Genomic DNA, 16,943 nt, shown 5'->3' on the forward strand with positions numbered 1-16,943 from the left:
AACATCATTAGCCATTAGGGAAACACATATCAAAACTGCAATGATATGGGGCGCCTGGGTGGCTCAGTCGGTCAAGAGTCTGCCTTCGGCTCAGGTCATGATCTCAGGGTCCTGGGATTGAGTCCCGCATCGGGCTCCCCGCTCAGCAGAGAGCCTGCTTCTCCTTCTTCCTCTTCCTGCTGCTCTGCCTACTTGTGCTCTCTCTCGATCTCTCTGTCAAATAAATAAATAAAATCTTAAAAAAAAAAAACCTGCAATGATATGCCACCACTCATCTATCTGAATGGCTAAAATTAAAAATGGCGACACCACCAAATGCCGGTGAGGACGTGGGGAAACTGCAGCATTCATTCATTGCTGGTAGGAGTGTAAAATGGTCTAGCTACTCTGGAAAACAGTTTGGCAGTTTCTTACAAAACTGCAAATGCAACTATCATGTGACCTAGTAATTGCACCTCTGGGCATTTATCCGGGAGAAATGAAGGCTTATATTCAAACAAAAATCAAAACATGAATGTTTATAGCACCTGTATTTGTAATAGTTAAAAAGCGGAAACAATCCAGATGTCCTTCCACAGATAAATGGTTAAACTGTGGCACTTCCATACCATGGGATACTATTCAGTAAATAAAAAGGAATCAACTAATAAATGCAACAACCTGACTGTATCCTCCCCAAATTATGCTGAGTGCAAAGCCAATTAAAAAAAAAAAGTTGCATATTGTATGATTCCATTTATAACAGCATCTGTGAAATGACAAAATTATAAAATTGAAGAACAGATTAGTGGTTGTCAGGGATTAAGGAGAGGGTGAGGGTAGAAAGTGGATATGCCGTTAAAAGGACATGAGGGATCCTCCCCATGCTGGAAATGTTCTGTATCTAGACTTGTATGTATCAATGTCGGTATCATGGTTGTGATACTGTATAGTTTCCATAAGATGTTACTATAGGAAACTGGGTAAAGGGTACATTGGAATCTCTCTGTATGATTTCTTTCTTTTTTTTTTTTTTAAGATTTTATTTATTTATTTGACAGAGAGAGAGAGCATAAGCAGGAGGAGCAGAGAGGGAGGGAGAAGCAGACTCCCCTCGGAGCAGGGAGCTCTATGTGGGGCTTGATCCCAGGACCCTGGGATCATGACCTGAGCCAAAGGCAGATGCTTAACCACCTGAGGCACCCAGGCGCCCCTCTCTGTATGATTTCATAAAATTCTATGCAAATCCACAATTACTTCAAAAAAAAAGTTTAATTAGCAAAACACTAGTTTAAAAATCCAAGGATATAAAAGGCTATAGGCAATTACTATGAATTTTCAAAAGCAGACTTAAGTATCTCAATTTTTAAAAAATTGAAATTTATTTCCAGTACTATTTATTATTAAGTCAAATTTTGGTTATGAATTGAGGAATTGAAGGGAAAGAAATGGGTTTTCGTTCACAAATCCCAATTCTATTTCCCGGAAAAAATCCCTACCTATCTGAAATAAACCTCAGCTCCAAAAACTTTCATTTTAAGAAGGTTCTAAAAGAAATGCATTTCTTTATAGTTGTCTTTTAAATGTTATCTGGACCCCTCAGAAAAAAATATATGGCATTTTTAATCAAAGTGCTTTCTTCACAGAACAGTTTATTCCAGAAGAGTGGGTCACAAGTGCAGTTGGCGCGGGGCGGGGGGCAGGTAGAGATGGAGAAGTTGAAGGCATTTGTGGTAGAAGGAATGAGGCTGGGGGAAAAGTTGGGACAGCTGGCCAAAGAGACAGTGGCCAGGCTTCACACCAGGTCTCCTGGTGCGCCATCGACTTCTTCACCCTGCATTCAAATCCTCGTTCTGTCTCCTTTTATTGAACTTCAAGTAAATCACACAATCTCTGCCACAATTTCCTCCTCCTCGAAAACGGAGATAAAATTTTCTACCTACCATCAAACAGGATATTTGCAAGGATAAATATCTGTACAGCTTGGAAATGTTTGAAAGAAAGGTCCCGAGAAATTGTATCTGCAAATGTGGTTCATTTAAAACATTCAATTGAAGTTCATTTTATATGAGCAAACTTGCATAATGGATGACAGTAATTTCGAAGGAGACTGGAGGAAGGGAAAGACGAAATGAGATTTAAAACAAGTCTGTATCTCGTCTATATCTCCTCAGTTGTCCTCAGGTTACTGATGGCAAATTCAGCGTTGCCAAAGGCGTGTGGTGCCCCAAACCACTAGCAAAACCATCCCAACACAATGGATTTGCCACAGCTGACTTTAAACAGTTGAAAAATGAAGCAGATAAGAAATCAAAATCTCACAAGCCTGCAAATCCACTTGGGACCTGGGGAGGGGTCTGCATCATGACACTGAAGAATGTTAAGAGCTTGGAAATAAGCAATGCGACTCTTCAATTTCATTTTACCTGAACCGAAGCACGAATTGAAGCTTTGTTTGGTATTTTAGTTACTCATTCAGGTCTGTTTGCCTGCACTTGAATCTACGCTCTTTGACTGCAAAAGTCACAATTCACATTCTTCTTTCTATGTCCCGTAGTCTGTAACTTTGCATGTACAAGTACCGAATTGAACAAATGTGTACAAATATAATTACTCCGAGTTTAAAGGAATATACTTCAGGTGTTCCAAAAGAGAGGTCTGCCCCCCCCCATAGTTATTTAGCCTAGCCTTGTAACTTACTGAACAAGGTTTTCATCAGTTTCTCAATTTATAAGAAGCTAGGTTATGTAAATGGAAGTTTTTACTGATAATCTGAAAAAAAAAAAAAAAAAAACAGCTTTCAAAGATAAAGCCTGAGCCTGGAAGGCCATGGGGTGAGAAACATGAGAAACTTTGAGCTTTGACTGAAGCAGGCATGCAGCCTGCCTCCTGCCAGTAATTTGTTATTGGATTTTTTTTTAAGTTTTAATTTTCTAATATTTACTCACCAGTATCCAGTCTTGACTTGATATGCTGATACCTTGGGTTTTGTGGTATCCTTTTGGTCAGATACTAAAAAATAAGAGAATTCACAATTAATTGAGTCAACGTCAAAACAAGGGCGACAAAGGTGGGAAAGAATCAGGTATTTAAAAAATAGAACAGATGCTAAAATGTCATCAAATTTAAAGAAGGAAGGGGCTCAACTGTCCCTTCTATCGAGGACTCTTCATCTCCACAGGTGAAGAGGTTATCTTGTTTGTGTCAAAATATTTCTGTTTTTTGTCAAAATAATCTCATAGCACTACATAATTTGGAAAAAAAAAAAAGCCACAACTCTTAAAGATTATTTCTGACATTGAGCCAAATTAGTCTCCCTCTAAGTTCCATCCCATCCACTGTCACAACCCAGAATAAGACACCCTCCAACCCGTGCCTCAAGAAATCTGTTAAAATAACTAAAGGCACCTCTCTCGCCCTTCTTTTTTGTTTTACTCTTTGTACGATGATGTCTAGGCCATCTCCTCCGGACACCCTCCAGATGGTATCCACATCTCCCCTGGAAAGTAGCACTGGGACCCAGGACCCAGTTTGGCAGCCCTCCCCTGCTGCTTGCCTGGAGTCTGAGGCCCCACACATGTTACTACGATGGCATCTGCTCTCGGGGCAGCCGAGGCTCATCACAGGCCCAGGGCAAGTTCGTGGTCATCAAAAAATGGCAACATCAGGTCTCCCTTGTCCTGTACTCTGGGAGTAAACTCAGTCCAAGCACAAGACGTTTACGCAAATTAAGTTTCAGGGGCGTTTGTGAAAGCCAATGAAGTGAGGGATGGCTGGTGAACTGACATTTCAAGGTATAGCTTTCTTGCTCAGGCCTTTTTCTAGCCTACAAGTCTGAACATCGCACGCTCAGTTGCAGGCAGCTGTGGAAATTAAAACCTTTCTGGCTTCATCTTCCGCCCCTCTCACACATTTTTCCACGTGGACGTTGCCCGAGTGCTCCCCTAACTTGCTGCGCTCACTCAAGCCTCCAGGCTCAGCAAACGTCTGCCTAGAACTTGCCCTTGGGCAGAACCTTACTTTCTCTGCAAGCTGTCCGAGGTGGAATCGGGCATTTTCTTCTGCCTGGCTCCAGAGTATATCCTGTATCATTGTTTATACCCCGAGCTTCTCTAGATTTCCTCAAAGGCAGGAGGGACAGTGACTTACTCAAATCTGTATTCACCTGGGACCTAGCAGCTGGGAGGCACATTTGCTGATATGCAGTCAACAAATGAGTATCTAGAATGCAGAGTCTAGGGGCGCCTGGGTGGCTCAGTGGGTTAAGCGTCTGCCTCAGTCCAGGGTCCTGGGATCATGTCCCACATCGGGCTCCTTGATCAGCGGGGAGTCTGCATCTCCCTCTCCCTCTGCCTGCCGCTCCCCCTGCTTGTGCTCTCTCACGCTCTCTCTTTCTCTGACAAATAAAATCTTTAAAAAAAAAATAGAGTGCAGAGTATATTATACTAATCACCTGGTTCCTTGGAAGAGAACACCAAACCTTATTATTATTATTTTTAAAAGTTATTTTTATTTATTTATTTTTTAAAGTAACCTCTATACCCAATGTGGGGCCTGAACTCATGACCCTGAGATTAAGAGTTGCATGCTCTACTGGTTGAAAGAAAGAAGAAAATCAGGTGAAGAACAACAAACTTTAAAACCCATATCATTTGCCCTTGAAAACGCAGTTAACTACAGCATGTTCTGCTGGCCAGAGTTTTAGATTTCAGAGACCAGTAAGAATTTTCTAAAACTGGGGGCACCTATAGAGAACAATCAACTTTTAATTTTGCCAAGAAAGGACATAAAAAAAAAAAAAGCACAAAACTACCATCTGCCATTTTATTTTTATTTTTTTTTAAAAGATTTTATTTATTTATTTTGAGAGAGAGACAGCCAGCGAGAGAGGGAACACAGCAGGGGAGTGGGAGAGGAAGAAGCAGGCTCCAGCGGAGGAGCCCAATGTGGGATTCGATCCCAGAACGCCGGGATCACGCCCTGAGCCGAAGGCAGATGCTTAAGGACTGCGCTACCCAGGCGCCCCCCATCTGCCATTTTAATACCTAAAAAGTAAGAAAGAAAAAAAAAATCCCAGAATCAAAAGATTGGTCCTTTAGTGTTACAAAACTCATGACATTGTCTGTGTTTTCCATTTTCCTCCAGGCCAGTGAACACTTAGCTTTGGGCCTCAGATGTGTGTGTGGAACCCCTGAGCTATTTTATTCCTAGAGAAAGACTGGAAAACTCCGGTCTACTTCTGATCAGTAACCTGCTATCTTTAAGAGAAACTGACTCTAATACCAATTCTAACTCCTTCCTAGGTGAAGACAGAGAAGATTCTTAAGTGAGAGAAGGGAAATATGTAAAGACTGAAAAGGGGAACTTTAGAATAAGATCCCCCAAAGAAAGGCAAATATCATAACAAAAACGAAAAAACCAAAAATGTAAACCAAAACACCAGAGAAAACATGTGTCTGGTAAACTGAGTCAAGAAAAGCTAATAGTAGAATTTCACCGTTACCTTAGTCTAAGGAATTTTCTGCCTTTTATTTATTTATTTTTTGGGGTTACTCTGTACTTTCATAATTTCTATATGCTATTTCCTGTTTTTACTTTTGTTTTGTTCTGTTTTCCACTAGTTTCCTAGCAAAGTGTCTTTTGAAAAACTCCAGGCTAGTCTCTGCTGAACCAAGGGGATTTGTCCATACCTAAGCCAACATAGCTAAGAAGTGAGGGTGTCTCTGGGGACCAGGTGTGGTGGCAGCGGAATGATGGGGGGAGAGAGTGTGGACAGCTGCAGTCGCTGGACCCTTCCCGCCCCCGGTTTTCCCTTACAGAGACTAATGAGGAATCCATATGCTGCAGTAGAAAAATGTAGTGTCTCTTCCATTTTCCCATTTTGGACCCACTTCTCGTTCCTGACTTTCTAGTGCCAACTACAACGTAAAACTCTCTGCTTCACTCGAAGCAGACTACCGTAGATTTTATGGAACTGCCGTACTTTTTTCCTTAAAATTTTTGCTTTGGGGGGGGTGACTGTTTCTTGACCTACTGACCAACTGGCTTTTTTCAATTACATAAACAGGGTGGACTGGTGGAAAGTGCAAGAGCCAAGAAAAGAAGCTGTTTCAAGGACTATTTATTCATTGAACAAAGCCTTACTGAGCACTAACCATTCAGGCAACATTTACTGGAGGAGCGAGCCGCCGTGCTGAGGACACAGAGCCACACAGCTCCCGGTGGTGTGGGGAAGGAAAAGAAGCCCACAAGGAGATACCACACTGCATGATGAAAAGGTGAGGGAAGCAGGGAGTGCAACAGGAGCTTGCAAGATCGGCACCTGATCCTGACCAAGAGTCAAGAACTATGTCCTGAGCGGTGACTTCCGGGCCGAAATCTGAGGGCCAAGGAAAGTGGTCAAGCTAAAGGAGTAGTGGCTGGAAGCCGCAGGGTTTCTGGGTAGACCTAGACCATAGGGGACATCGTGCAGTCAGATGAGGCTGAAGAGGCAGGGACGGCAGTTCCTAAAGGGCCTTGTATCCGCACTAAGAAACCTGGATTTTTTTTTTTCCTGTAGATGACTAGCTCTTAAATGGGCAGTTTTGCTCCCGCTACTCCCGGGGACAATGGTCAGTGTCTGCAGACATTCTAGAACTGGATGGTGCTGGTGGGGATGCTACCAGTATCCAGTGAGTAGAGGCCGGGGATGCTGCAAAACATCCCAGAACGACAGGGAAGTCCCCCAGAGCAAAGAATGAGCTGGCCCACAATGTCAACAGGTGCTGAAGTTGAGAAACCCTGGTCCAGATGATTGGGGAATCACTGGAGAAAGTTTAAGGAGGAGTGATGGGATCATCCTTCCATTTTAGAAAGCTCACTCTGGCAGCATTCTGGAGAATGAACAGGATCGTTGTCAAGGATGGAGGCACGAAGATCAGTTAAGAAGCAGTTGTGCTAAGAAACATCTGTGGTGCTAAGGAAGTGACAGGAGACATGAGGAAGAAGAGCCTCAAAAAATCTGTAAAGATGTAAAATCAGTATGATTGACAACTGACTGGCATAACAGGGGGAAGACAGTGATGATCATTCCCCAAAAAAGGGACTTTAGAGGGAAGCATATATTGAAAATCATGAGTCATGTTGAGTATGCGGTATCTGCGGGTTATCCAAAATGGAAGTAGTGAGCTGGCTGTTTGGGTCTGAGATCAGGAGAGAAATCTGGGGTTGCAGAAATAAGATTTGGGGGGGGGGGCGCCTGGGTGGCACAGCGGTTAAGCGTCTGCCTTCGGCTCAGGACGTGATCCCGGCCTTATGGGATCGAGCCCCACATCAGGCTCCTCTGCTATGAGCCTGCTTCTTCCTCTCCCACTCCCCCTGCTTGTGTTCCCTCTCTCGCTGGCTGTCTCTATCTCTGTCAAATAAATACATAAAATCTTAAAAAAAAAAAAAAAAGAAAGAAAGAAGATTTGGGGGTTGTCGGCCTCTAGGCAGCAGGGGAAGCCATACGAATGGGCAAAATCACCATCAGGGATTGCGTAAGACGGAGAAGAAAAACCNAGAAGAAAAAAGCCAGTACTTAAAGTCAGGTAGAGAAAAGCACCATGCGTGAGGCTCATGAGAGGCCAGAAGAAAGCGGGTCATGAAAATTAAAGAAGAGTTTCAGGAAGAAGGGAGTGGTCAACCGTGATCAATGCTGTCAAGTCTGAGAACAAGAGGTCAAACGTGAACAAGCGAGCAAGAATGCAGGTCAAGTAAGAGAATAACAAAGTAAATTTGGATTGAACAAACCAGGACATTGTTGACGACCCTGGTGGATGAGGTTACAGTAAACTGACAGAAGCAGAAGCAAAAACAGCAGGTTGTGTGAGATGGGGAGGGAGGAAAGAAGATAGTAGCCAGATGGCCTTTTTTTTCCTTGAGAGTTGGTAAGGAATTAGTTTTTGCTGTTGCTTTGTTTTGTTTTGGAAGAAAGGAGAGATTTGAGGATGTTTAGAGGCTAGACAGGAGGAGTTGGAAATGAGGCAGTAAGGTATGGTAAGGAGGGAGTGGGAGAGGAGGCGGCCCAGAGCCCAGGCGGAAGGGTCAACTTTGGATATGTATTTAAGGTAAAGATATCAGACAGGTGGTCATGATGAAGTTCATCGGAGGAGGGAGGAGGCTGAGAAAGTTCATTTTTGTGGTATTATCAGTGAGCAGTGAAAAATGTCAAAGACCCTTTGAGGGTTTACATCCTAAGAAAGGGTCCAGAGATAATGTCCTCCCTGTCTACCCATGCCATCCAGCTACTTCATTTCTACTTGGCTTTCAAGACCCAGCACAGACATATCTTCCGAGGAGACTCCCGTGAAGGCCCCAGGCAGATGGAAATCTCTTCCCTGCCCCGACTGTCACAGCACTTTGTACAAATCACACTTCTCACTTCCTGCACTTAGGACACGGCTCGACCTCCCTGATCGCGGTACCTGCTACAGGGCCTCCCACCAGCGTGAGCAGTAAGGACTGCCTAATGGATGAAGATGAGCCCTGAGCAGCACACGGTGTGCACGCCAGCACCACGCGGTGCTCCAGGAATCTGAACCACAGGGAGCACTCACACACTGGGGGTGATGTGGGAGACTCTGTGGAAGAAATGGCATTGGAGCTGGGTTTTAAGGGTTGAACCTCTATGGATAAAGATAACGAAAAAGGATGGAAAAAGTATTCCAAGTGGAGAAAATCCACTTCAGAAGCCACTTCAGAAGCATGTTGAAAGAACCCCACATTGTTTGATTTGCTAGAGAAGGTAGAACAATAACAATAATGAAGATAATCCCTGCTAACATTTACTGAGCACTTGACCATGTCGTCAGGCACTCGACTAAGCATTTTACCTACATTATCGCATTTAATCCTCACAACCACCCCTGATGTAAATATTAGTATTATCTTCATTCTACATATCAGGAAATGGGGCGCAGAGATGGAGTGACTTCCTGAGGCTAGTCAGCTGGTGAGAAGGGTGGAACCTGGAATGAAACTGGGCAGTCTGCCTCTAGAGCTTGCCCTCTTCCACACTCATTCCAGGGGCTCTGAATACCAGATCCACCAATGGGTTTTCAATGGCCCATGAGTCCTGTGAAACTACGAAAAATTTTGTGAACGTGCATTTTTCTGGGGAATGGGTCCATGATTTTCACCAAATTTTCAAAGGGGTTTATAACCCAAAAAGTGTTAAGAACCATGGGTATATAAAATCCTGTGCTGTATGGTGGGACATGACACGCAGGCCCCAAGTAGAGAAGCCTTAATGTAGACTGAAGGTCTGGAGGAGGCCGTGAGGACAACAGAAGGTACGAAAAATACTGAGTTGTGAGCCACATCATTGCAAGAGTATTTTGGCAGATTACTAAAATATGCAATGTAAGATTGGGCTTTATAAATACATGGATGTCAGAGAGGGGAGAAGAACGAGAAGTCAACAATGGGATTTTTCTGAAAGCAAATCACTAAAAAATGAGTGAGATTGTCTAAATCTCAAATTGTTCAAACATGAATGAGCTTTTCTGACCTCCCACCTCTCAAAATGAAACTCACAAGGTTGGTTGTATTTCAACTGCAACATATATAAAAAGATTTACATTGAAAGGATTTTTAAAAACACCATTATACATTTTGTTCAGAATTTCCCTACTTATCTCCTTTGTATAGACAGGAGGTCCATAAAATGAAGGAAATGAATTCAATCTTGAAAAGAGTATCATTTAAGGCAATCTCACATTTAACACAGGTCTTTGAAAGGCGAATTTTTTTTTTAAATGGCAGTTTTAATCTGGTCCAAGTCTACTGATCTCAAACAACAACCTTGACCCTGTATGCACGTGTAGCAGCCCCTATGTCGCCAGCAGCTACTACCTATGGCTGACTGTATTTTTCAAGATGTTTGCAACAGAATCTCCGTCTCACTTATGCTGTGATGTTGAAACTCCTCCCATGGTGGGGTGGGGCCAATGTCCCCCTCTCCCCCAATCTGGATGGGCTTGTGACTATGATGAAAATGCTACCTTATGACTTCTGAGGCTAGATCATAAAAGGCAATACAGCTTCCACCTGGTTCTCTTGGGACACTTGTTCTTGGAACTCAGCTACCATGTTGTGAGGAAGGCCAAGCCACATGGAAAGGGCCATTTGTAGGTGGTATGGCTGACAGCCCCAGCTGAGGTCCTTGCCAACAGACTATATCAATGGCCAAGCCTTCAAGATAACTCTAGCCCCAGCTTCCGTCTGTCTGCAAAACCACGAGATCCCAAATAAGAAGCACCTAGCTGAGCCTGGTCAACCTTCAGAACCATAGACATCATAATAAAATGACTATTATTTTAAGTCACTAAACATGGAGTGATTCATGATGAATCAATATGTAACCAGAATATACATTCTAATGTAAAATTAGAATGCCTTCCGGGTATCTTCACTTTACTCCTCAATCCACTGCAACATGGCTACTATCCCCACCATTCTAGTATGGTTCCTATGGCAGCTAGCCAACATCAGAGATCCCCTCATTGCTGAATATAATAGTGACTTCCCATTCTTTAATTCACTTGACCTTTATGTACCATTCGACACTGTTAAATAGCCCCACCTTCCTCAGTTTCCACTCCCTTGGCTTCAGTGATATCTCTCTCCCCTGATTCTCCAATGACACATGGATCATTTCTGTCAGTCACTTAAACAACGTGTTCCCCAGGATTCCATCTTCTCAATCTATAAGTTCTCTGAGAGCCAAACACTTAGGTTTAATTCCATTTATATGCTTGATATCCAAATAGGGAACTGTGGCCTCACTCTTTCTCCCAGCTCCGGCATATATTCATTTACTCATTCAACAGATGTTTACTGCATTTCAGGCAGTGGGACAACGCATACAAGGAACCTAGTTTATGTTCTTGAAAGTATGCCAGAAATAAACAAATAAATGATTATAGATTACAAATAAAATGATTACAGATCATGATCTACTGGGTGAAGATAGCATATTGAACACATGCATTTAATTTCACTTCCTTCCAAAACCTCAATTTTTGTCTTCTATTTTAAGGACATAAAGCTCAAAAAACCAGAGAGAGTGGGAGAAGTGACAGCAATAGATTTTTGAATTCTAGAAAGCAAATCAACAGTGAAAATGCTTTGACTGATTCAAGAAAGTCAAAGGGAAAGCCAAGAACAATTCTTAAAAGGCTTGGGAATTGACAACCCCAAACACCTCCGGAAGTGGGGAGCAAAGGAGTGGCTGAAATAAGGAAGATTGGTTGAAGGCTGATTGAGAAGCAACTTGATCTCCAAATCCCTGTCCGCTGTGTGCTACTGGGTGACTGCCCCTCCCCCATCACGGTAGCTCTCTATAGATTTATCCCCTGGGAAGGATTTCTGGACTGGGCGGTCTTTACAGAAAGGTAGAGATATCATTACTGAAAATAGGGGCATTACATGAATGATGCATACTAATGTTGAGATTTAGCTCCTAGCTCTAATTCCTCCAGGAACTCAGCTAGGCTTTTGCTCTCAGGAGAGTGAAGGAATTCTCTGAGGAAATCATCACCAGCCTTAGAGGAAAGAGCTGAAGGTACAGATTTGGGAGGACAGTCACCCAAATCATGGCCTGGTGAGATCTTCCTGTAATTAGGCTCACCATCAGCAAGCCCCTCTCAAATATACAGTTCCCAATCACCTGCTTAAGTTTCTAACTCAAAAACATAAGTTAATACTTTAGGATCAAAAGAAGCCTCAGAACATTGCTGTGAACTTTGGGGGGACACAATTCGCTTCACTTCACAGCAATGTTCTGAGGCTTCTTTTGATTCTAAACTATTAATTTATATATATATATTTTTAAAGATTTTATTTATTTATTTGACAGAGATAGAGACAGCCAGCGAGAGAGGGAACACAAGCAGGGGGAGTGGGAGGAGAAGAAGCAGGCTTCCAGCAGAGGAGCCTGATGTGGGGCTCGATCCCACAATGCCGGGATCACGCCCTGAGCCGAAGGCAGACACTTAACCGCTGTGCCACCCAGGCGCCCCTATTAATTTATATTTTTAAGTTATGTTGAAGCCCTAATCTCCACTGTAACTGTATTTAGAGACAGGGCCTTTAGGAGGGTTTTTAAGGGTAAATGAAATCATAAGGGTGGGGCACAAGTGTAATAGGATTAGTGTCCTTATAAAAAGGGACACCAAAGAGTTTCTTCCTCCACACAAGTACACACACAAAGAAATCCAGTGAACACACATTGGGAAGGCAGCCATCTGTAAGGCAAGAGAGACCTCTCACCAGAAACTAAACCAGCCAGCACCTTGATCTTGAACTTTCAGTACTCCAAAACTGCCAGAAATGAATTTCTGTTGTTTAAGCAACCCCGTCTGTGACATTTTGCTATGGCAGCCTGAGTTAACTAATACTAATCTCCAGCAAAACAAAAAGAAAAATAACAATAGGAAGGAAATAGACTATGCAGAGAAAAAAAATTTCAAAAAGCTATCATTAGAGAAATGAAAACACATGCACACAAAAACTTGTCCATGAATATTCATAGTAGCATCATTCATAATAGCTCCAAAGTCGACACAACCCAAATGTCCATCAGAAAGAACAAATAAAATAGGTATGTCCACGTCAAGGAATATCATTCCGTAGTAGAAAGGAATGAAGTACGAATACATGATATAACACAGAAGAACCTTTAAAACATTAAGCTAAGTTGAAGCCAGTCACAAAGGACCACATTTTGCATGACTCCATTTATATGAAATGTAGACAACAGGCAAATATAGAGACAAAGTAGATTAGTGATTGTCAAGACTGGATGAAGGAGACAATGGGAAAATTGGGGAGTGATAGCTAAAGGTTACAGAGTTTCTTTTGGTGTAATGGAAATGTTCTAATCAGTGATGATTACACAACTCTGTGACTATATTAAAACCACTGAACTGTATACTTTAAATGGGTGAATTCTATCTCATAATGCTGTTAGTAAAAACGTTAAAATTTAACAAGTAACAAAAATTTAAAAAAAAACTTTTGCTCTACAACCAGACCAAGTACTCATGTAAGAGTTAAAAGAAAATAATTAAGTTGACTTGTATTTGTCTGACATGGAAAGATCTCCAAGACTTATTGTTAAGTGCAAAGAGCAAGTCAAAAAGCCATATACATGATGTTACAACATTTGGATAAAAGAAAACCACAAAATAAAACTCTCTTTACACACACGAGTATGCACGCATATACACACACATGCACACACACACACAAATGCACAGAGAATGTTTTGGAAAATGTAACTGGAAACATATGATAGTGATGTAGGGAAATTTTCCTACATTATTTATAAAAAATTAGTAGTAGTATAGAATAAAAATAAAAGCAGATAGGAACTCCAGGAAAAGCAAATAAGAAAGAAAATGTAACTGTAATGATCACTGCTTTAGCAATAATCAATATCTACACAGTCACAAACAAATGTACAAACAAAAACAACGGTAAAAAAATCCAATTAGAAATTAGGCAAAAGATACAAAGAGGTATTTTGTGGAAGAGGATCTATGAATGGCAAATAAGCACATGAAAAAATTTAAGATGTTCAACCTCAGTATCCATTGGGGAAATACAAGTTCCCCATTATGTATGAGACGTCACAGTGTACCTAGTAAAACAACTAAAATAGGGGCGTCTGCATGGCTCAGCCAGTTAAGCATTCAACTCTTGATTCTGGCTCAGGTCATGATCTCAGAGTTATCAGATCAAGCGCACATCGGGCTCTGTGCTGGGCGTGGAGCCTGCTTGAGATTCTCTTTCCCCCTACCTCTGCCCCTCCCTCCCTCTCTCTCTCTAAAAGTAAAAAACAAAACAAAAAAACCCACAAAAAACAAAAAAAAAAACTCAACTAAAATTTAAAAAACTGACAATACCAGATGTTGCCAAGAATGTGCAAAAACTGGATCTCTCATTCACTGGTGATGAGGATGTAAGATGGTACAGTCACTCTGGAAAAGAGTTCGGCAGTTTCTAAAAATCTAAATGTAAGCTCACATACAACCCAGCAACTACACTCCCAGGCAGCTATCCCAGAGAAATGAAAATTAACATCCATACAAACAGCTGTACCCAAAAGTTCGTATCTTTATTTATAATAGCCCCACACTGAAAACAACCAAAATATCCTATAATAGTTGAATGTTAAACAAACTGTGATACATACATACCACAGACCACTAATCAGCAATAAAAGGAATAAACTATTGCTATAGGCAACAACTTGGATGTGTCTCAAGGACATTATTCTGAGTGAAAAAAGCCAATCTCAAAAGGTCACATATCATGTGATTCCATTTATGTAACATTTTCGAATGACAAAATTACAGAAATGGAGAACACATTAGTGGTTGCCAGGGGTTAAGATGGTGAAGCAGAGGAAAGTGGAAATGACTAGGAAGGGATAGTATGAGGGAGACATTTGTGGGGATGTAGTAATTCTGTATTTTGATTATAAATCTAAACACATTAAATCTTGATTATATTAAATCTACGCATGTGAAAAAATAGCCTAGAGTTATACACACATTGTACAAATGTCAATTTTATGGCTTTGATATTGTATTATACTCACATAAAGCATAGTCAATGGGGGAAACTGGGTGAAGGTACATGGGACTGTACTATTTTTTGCAATTTCCTGTGAATCTATAGTTATTTAAGAAAAATGATTTTTTAGGGGCGCCTGGGTGGCACAGCGGATAAGCGTCTGCCTTCGGCTCAGGGCGTGATCCCGGCATTGTGGCATCGAGCCCCACATCAGGCTCCTCCGCTATGAGCCTGCTTCTTCCTCTCCCACTCCCCCTGCTTGTGTTCCCTCTCTCGCTGGCTGTCTCTATCTCTGTCGAATAAATAAATAAAATGTTTAAAAAAAAAAGGAAAAATGATTTTTTAAAAGTATATCAGAGTCCAAAACAGAGGTCTCAAGAATAAAAAACACAACAGCAGAAATTAAATAGGATTAGAAGATAAAGTTAAGTAAACAAATCTCCCAAAGAGAGCAAAAAGACAAAGATGTGGAAAACAGGAAATAAAATTTAATAAAATTAGAGAACCAGTCTTATAGAAGCAATATGAAAATAATGAATTCAAGAAAGAGAGGATGGAGAAAATCGGAGGGAGAAGTCAACAACAAAATAATTCAAAAACATTTCACGGAATAGAAAGACGCGAATTTCTGGTGCCCACCAAAATGAGTGAAAAGAGACCCATTGAAAGGAATATATCCGTGAAACACAACACTGGTAACATAGAGAAGACGCTACAAGCTTCTAAAAAGGAAAAAAATCAAGTCAAATACAAAGGTGGCTTTCAACTTCTCCACAGCAACACTGGATGCTAGAAGACTATAATGCAATGTTTTAAAAAAACACTGATGGTTTCCAACCAAGAATTCTACACTCAACCAAACTTGCAGGCAAATAAGTGTGAAGGCAGAATAACATTTTCAGACATGCCTCACATTTTAGATATAAATAAAAAAAATAGTTATTTCCCATGCACTCTTTTTCAAGAAACTACTGGAAAATGTGCTCCACTAAAACAAGAAAGTTGGACATCTTCCTCTAGAACACAAATGTATGACCACACAGAGCATCCTGGCTCCTATCCCCCTGCACTCCTTTCTCCCACATTCCTGATCTCATTAATGGCATGGGCACTGATGAGTAGCCCAAGCTGGGAAACTAAGTCATCCATTCACTTTCATTTCTCCAAGCTAATCATGAAGTCTTAATGATTTAATTACCTAAATAGTCCCCATTTCTGTACCTACTTCCATGATGTTACTTAGGTCTCTATCATAAATACCACCGAACCAATCAGTCCTGGCCTCTTCAAATCCTTTCTCCACAACGTGGCTACAGCCATCTGCCTAAAATGCAAATCTGACCACATCACTCAGTTACTTAAAACTCCTCAAAACCTTCTCAGATTCAGACCAGTAGGCAAGATAAGTATGTGGCAAAATGCCACTCTCCACACCTACCTCCCCCACCTTCATGGTAGAGATCGTATTTGATCATGGTATTCTCCTGCAAAGCCTCACAACTTTCTCAACATAGCTCATTGACATCCACCATGAAATGAAATAACTTGCAACTCCTGTTCAGTATAAAGGCCTAGGGCTTTAGCAACACACAGAAGGCCCTTCCAGACTTTACTCCAGCTCCTCTACAGGGAACTGTCCACTCCCACATTTCACACCTCCTCATCTTTGCTCATGCTGTTCTCTACCTGAGATGCTTCCTCACCGGGCTCATCACCTTGTCATTTCAGGATATCTCGAGGACCCTTCCCTCACTTCCTTGAGTTCAATCTTTCCTCTGTGCTCTCTCAACTTGTTCCCCAACCACATTGTATTCAAATTGTTTCCAAGTCTCCCTCACTAGACTGAATTTATTAAAGGACAAATGCCTTGTCTTACTCTCTTTGTATTTCTAGCAGCTACTGCGGTGTAGGAGTCTAATGAACATTTGTTTAAATTAAATGACCACAAATGCAGCAGGGCACTAGAGGTGAAACACACCAGAAAGTAAAAGGTCCCATCGGGAAGAGGGCAAACTAAGGTCCTATTTTTGCATCCTTTCCAAATGGCTTGATCTGCTTATTCCTACTCTTCCTGTATCCCCATAATCAGAAATGATGGGTCCTTTTGATTTTGCTCCTTTAGGGTTCGGGGCGTTCATTCATACGTTCGTTATATTGTGTAACTGCCACGCCTAGACTGTAAGCCCTTTGAGGGAAGGGGCTGTGTCTTCGTGCACTTTGCTCCTCTGGGGGACCAACGCCAGCGCACAGCGAGCATGTGCGGGAGAGTGGCCTCTCCGCACGGGATAACGGCCTCGGCTCGGAGTCCCCCAGGCCCGCCCCGCCTCCCTCCGCTCTCCAGACCCCTCCTCACGCCGGCCGCT

General features: G+C 41.9%; 1 protein-coding gene across 1 annotated transcript in view; it reads right to left on the minus strand.

Annotated features, from left to right (window-relative positions):
* Positions 1-16,943, minus strand: part of CEP41 (centrosomal protein 41) — a 54,195-nt gene that overhangs the window by 37,032 nt on the left and 220 nt on the right. The window contains exon 2 of the mRNA XM_011230405.3: positions 2,928-2,991. Within this exon, the coding sequence (XP_011228707.1) occupies positions 2,928-2,991 (64 nt within the window). The remainder of the gene's footprint in view (positions 1-2,927; positions 2,992-16,943) is intronic.

Source organism: Ailuropoda melanoleuca, chromosome 1 (assembly GCF_002007445.2).
Source record: "Ailuropoda melanoleuca isolate Jingjing chromosome 1, ASM200744v2, whole genome shotgun sequence".
NCBI classification, from domain to species: Eukaryota; Metazoa; Chordata; class Mammalia; order Carnivora; family Ursidae; genus Ailuropoda; species Ailuropoda melanoleuca.